The sequence below is a fragment of the Penaeus chinensis genome, chromosome 31 (genome assembly GCF_019202785.1).
Source record: "Penaeus chinensis breed Huanghai No. 1 chromosome 31, ASM1920278v2, whole genome shotgun sequence".
Classification (NCBI taxonomy): Eukaryota; Metazoa; Arthropoda; class Malacostraca; order Decapoda; family Penaeidae; genus Penaeus; species Penaeus chinensis.
Genome location: NC_061849.1, coordinates 16,582,122 through 16,587,121, shown reverse-complemented (window position 1 = coordinate 16,587,121; position 5,000 = coordinate 16,582,122). Strand labels below are relative to the sequence as shown.

General features: G+C 46.0%; 1 protein-coding gene across 1 annotated transcript in view; it reads left to right on the top strand.

Moving 5' to 3' along the window:
• LOC125042070 (PHD and RING finger domain-containing protein 1-like) overlaps positions 1 to 5,000 on the top strand; it is a 20,984-nt gene that overhangs the window by 9,862 nt on the left and 6,122 nt on the right. Inside the window, exons 7-9 of the mRNA XM_047637534.1 lie at positions 480 to 773; positions 1,022 to 1,236; positions 1,509 to 5,000. The exon at positions 1,509 to 5,000 is cut by the window's right edge and continues 605 nt beyond it. Coding sequence (XP_047493490.1) covers positions 480 to 773; positions 1,022 to 1,236; positions 1,509 to 5,000 — 4,001 coding nt within the window. The remainder of the gene's footprint in view (positions 1 to 479; positions 774 to 1,021; positions 1,237 to 1,508) is intronic.

Genomic DNA, 5,000 nt, shown 5'->3' with positions numbered 1-5,000 from the left:
GACTATATGCTTGGTAGTAAGTACTGGAAAATTATGTAAGCCACAGCTAAGACTTTATAGAGCAGCTGATTGTGTATGAAGCCCAGTGCATAGCTTGGCATGATGCCAGGAAATCCAATCATCAATTGGGTAACATTCAGCTGCTCGAGTAAAAAAGTCGAAGTAAAGGAAACATAATTTCTTTGCTGTCCGTGGTTCTGGTTAGGGTATATATGATCTTTCAGGCTTAAGTCTTTTGGCTGACAAGAAACTTAATCCTACTTTAGAGGGTTGTACTTAGCAAGGAAAAGATGGGCTTGACATTCTTATTCTGCTATATCAGCTTATTTTCAATTGTGGTGAAATGTCAAAAGATTAAGGCTTTTAAGGAATACCATAACTAAAAGGAGTAAGCCAAAGTAGTATTTTACTAGTTTCTGCTGCCTTGTTTCCGCAATATGCGTCATATTCTAATCATGGCTCACGCTCAACTTGATCAGGCCATGGAAGAGGAGGAGGCAGAGGCAGGGAGCAAGGCTTCTCCAACAGCCTCACCATCCACTTCCAAGTCACAGAGAACCACATCCACCACCAAACCACGCAGAACCTCAACTGCCCCAAAGAGAAAGAAGGGAAAGGTGGTGAGAAAAAAGAGAAAAGTCCGAAAGAAACGAAAAACCACAACCAAGAAAACCACAAAATCAAAGAGTACCAGGACAGCGCGTCTCAAAACAAAGCGCAAAACAAGGAAGACCACCAAGAAAGTCAAATCCAAGAAAAGGAGAAAGAAGAAGGTAAGTTTGCTTGTTTTGAATTGGTTCTTGTTTGTATTGTGTTGTTTATGTATTTATTTATTTTAATTTTTATTTATAGTTAACCATTATGCATGCAGATTATTTAATACTACATATTTATGAATAAGATATACCTTAAAGGGAGTTACCAGGGAATCTGCACATTGATTAGCTAGCACTTCTAGTTTGTTAAAATTCACTGTAGCCATAGGGTGTGATATTTAAATTTTCTTTTATCTGTGCCACAGGGTACCAAGAAAATGAAGAAAGCAGTGCCTGCAGTAACACCTAAGGCAAGAATAGCAGAAGTGTTGGGCATTCAGCCTTGTAAGCCATGGCAGCTTGTACCCAACATGCGACCAGCTACCAACCGGGAAAATTCTGTATTTGGTCGCCGTGAAAATGCTGCCCTCCCGCAACTTTCTCTCCTTGGGGTCAATGCAGATGTTGACATTAGCATGGAGTAAGTATCTGCAATATGAACCTTTCCCTGGAAATAATATCATTGAGTTCATAGAATTGTAATATTGCCTTATATATGAGGTAGCAAGTATGTAATCATGAATGAAAAAACATTTTTTGGATATTCCCTACCTTAGAATGGAAACGTGTGTTTGTGTGTATATATATATATATATATATATATATATATATATATATATATATATATATATATGCAATTTTTTTTTTTTTTTTTTTTTTTTTTTTTTATTACCTTTTTCACTCTATTTTTAGGCCTGATGAGTATGGTGATGCAATCCTAGCAGCAGGAGTGAGAAGGGGGCGTGAAGTAAACTCCACCCAGGCTCTTGCGAGACGGAAAGCACTCTCAGTTCGAGCTCTAATGTCTCACACATCACTTGAGAGGAGAATGGTCAAGCCCAAAGTGGTAGAGAATAACAACACAAGAATTGCTGGCAGTGTGTTGGACTCTATCATTGAGAGTCAGTCTATCCTCCTGAAGACCAACCCCAAGGCCCTGCGAAACCGGATCATGGTGAAGGCCCCCACCAGCACAGGAAACAGAACAAATGAGCCCCTGCAGCTAAACGGGCGTGCTGAGGGCCATTCAAGGGCTGCTGGACCTGACTCCCCTGGCCGGCAGCAATCGGGAGGAGAGAACCAAGGGGGATCCCCCTCCAGGCAGCCTGCACCAGGCCAGACCTTGGCAGGCGGAGGGGGAGGAGGCAGGTCACCAGGAGGAAGCAACAGTGGGGGTCACCAGAGTGGAGACCCCACAGGTGCAAAGGCTTATGCAGCATATCTCAATAACAGTGATGGTGATGGGGGTCAGAAGGAGAATCCAAGTGGCAGCTGTAACGGTAGTAAGAAAAAAGAAAAGAAACCAGACGAAAAAAAGAAAAAAGATGATGATGAGGAAATAGATATTTATAGTGACATAGAACCAGAAGTACCTGAAGGGGAGGAAGAGGAGGAGGAGGAGGAAGAGGAGGAGGAGGAGGGGGAAGAGGAAGGAGAGAAAGCTAATTATAAGGACAATAATGCTGTGATGGTGACATCAGAAGCAGATAAAAAGGAAAATGATCGTGATCCAGAGTCTAGTGACGATGATCTTGTCATTGACGACAGTATCAAGCCAGAAAGTAGAACAAATCCAGATATGCCGAGAAGAATAGTGGTGGAAGACTCAGAGGAAAATAACGTAGTGGGTAGTAGCAATTTGCCTGGTCTCAATGACTTTGAGCTTGAGGCAGTCTCAGATACTGATACTCCAGACCTTGATAAGTCTGCAAATAGTTCAATATCTTTATCAGATAGCAATATGGGTGACCACGAAGTGACTAGTAGCACAAATGAGAATGTTAATCAGGGTAAATCTGACCATTTAGTTAAAGAAATCTTTGGGGAGAGTGATGAAGAGAAGAGTAGAGAGAGAACTAATCAGCCCATTGTAGGGCTAGAAGGGCTGGAAACAGAGACAATATCTGATAATGAGGAGATAAGCTTTGATGACAATGATGACAACATTGAGGAGGGTGAGATCCCTAGCGAAACACCCCAACATTCAACACCACCTGCACACCACCCCAGACTCAACCTTCAGATCCGCAGGGTGATTGAGGTGTCTCCGTCTCCAAGAGACCAGGAGGGAGAGTACGAGGAAGGAGAAATAGTGGATGAAAATGCCAAGCGCAGAGAGAAGAAGAAGAAGGAAAAGGAAAAGAGCAAAAAAGAGAAAGAGAAGGAGAAACCTGAGGCAGAGGAGGCAGAACCCGAGGATCCTGAGAAGGATAAGGAGAATACAGTGCCCGAGTTGGAGGCCGAACCCCCTAAGGAGCCAGTTGAGCCCACCCCTCCAGAGGTCCCCAAGAGTCCTCCACCCAAGCCCAAGTCAAAGGCCAAGCAGAAGGATAAGGAAAAGGATGTATCCTTCAAGAAGGTATCCAAAAACACCAAAGAGAGAAACTACAGAGACAATGACAAAGATGAGAGAGACAAAGACAGGAAGGGCGCCAAAAATTCGAGGGACCGCCCTAGGGATGGGCATGACAGAAACAGAGACAGAAGTAGAGGAGAAAGAGAAAGGGATAGAAGTTTAGACAGAAATAGAGACTCGTCAAACAAACGGAGAAGGGACAGAGAAAAGAAAAGAGAACCAAAGAGAAAAGAAATGGAAAGGTACAATGTGAGAAAGATGATCACCCAGAAGGAGGAGGAGAGAAAGAAGAAGGATGAGTTTGGCCGGGATGTGGCCTTGAGGTCAAGGTCAAGATCGAGGTCAAGGCATAGATCAAGGTCAAGGTCAAGAAGACACAGCAGATCAAGGTCAAGACGACGGTCCTTGTCAAGAGGCAGAAGGACTAGGAAGAGCTATTCCCGTTCCCCCTCAAGGTCTCGGGCCAAGAAGCGGGGAGCCAGAAGAAGGAGCTACTCATCATCATCCTCCTCATCATACACATCCTCAAGCTCTAGCTCAAGTTCAAGCTCCTCCTCCCGGTCGAGGTCCCCAGTACGTAGCCGCGACAGGAGGAAGAGACGTAGCCGGAGCAGGTCGCGTACGCCACCAGTCAAGAAAAAGCCTGAAAAGAAGAAGGTCCCCCCACCAGCAGCCAAGCCAAAAGAGAAGACCAAAGAAAAACCCAGGAAGCCTGAAGCAGTTGTAGAGAAGAAGAAAGAGAAGAAAAAGGACGAGAAGAGAAAGGAAAGAGAAGTGGACAAGAAGGAGGAGACCAAGCTAGAAAGAGACCGGAGGAAGAAGAGAAGAGAGAAGTCACCTCTACAAAGCAAAGAAGTGTACCAGGCAGGTGGTAGCATCATGGTGAGTGTGAGTTTTGCAAGGGCTCCAGGCAAAGAGAACAAAGAAGGCAGAAGGAGAAGGGAAAGGGATATAAAATTGGAAGGAGATCCCAAGAGAAAAGCACACAAGAATGTAGAGAAAACACGCAGCAGTCCCTTCCGGTCATGGTCAAGAAGCCGAAGTCCCTCAGCAAGTGGCAAGAGAACGCCACTCCAGGACGAGCCCATGTGGTCACCCGATCATGTGGCTGAAAATCGTGCTAAAGAGAAACCTCCCAAGAGCCCAGAAGTAATAGATTTGGATGTGATAATGGTCACTCCCCCACCTCAGGAACCCATCCTCATCTCCGACTCAGAAGATGAGGGTATTACACGGCTGCCTCCCGATCTTGGCACCACACCTGTGCCTCCAGTCAGACCTCAGGGACCCAAGACTCCTCCTGAACCTGCTGTCAAATTTACCCTCTCAAGCAAACAGGTTCTCAAACCAATTAATAACCCTCTGCGTGACGAAGAGGAAGAAGAGGAGGAGCCTCCTGCACCAACGCGGGGACCCAACACACCCCCAGGTCCACCCCCAGAGTCGGATGAATCTGTGGGTCGCCCTAAATCTCCAGCAGTAAGAGTTCCTCGCTCCCCTGCAGGTTCGCCTCCTGGGTCATCTCCAGAGCCAGATGTGTACGATCCATTTGAGCCCACAAAGTCCCCCTCACCTCCAGGCTCCCCACAACAAGAGGCTCGTGTTAGCAGCAGTGATCAAACTGAGATGACTGAAAAATCATCTCCTGTTGCACCAGCACCCAAAGCTGCATCTCCACCACCCTTACCTTCAGAGCCTCCTGAACCAGAGGAACGACCCCCTGAGCCCCAGAAGCCACCTGAGGAAGAGGCCACAAGTACTGTCCCACCATCTAGTGCTCCAGCTGCTCCTGTCACTGCAACAACAAATGCTGCTGCTAAACCACCTAA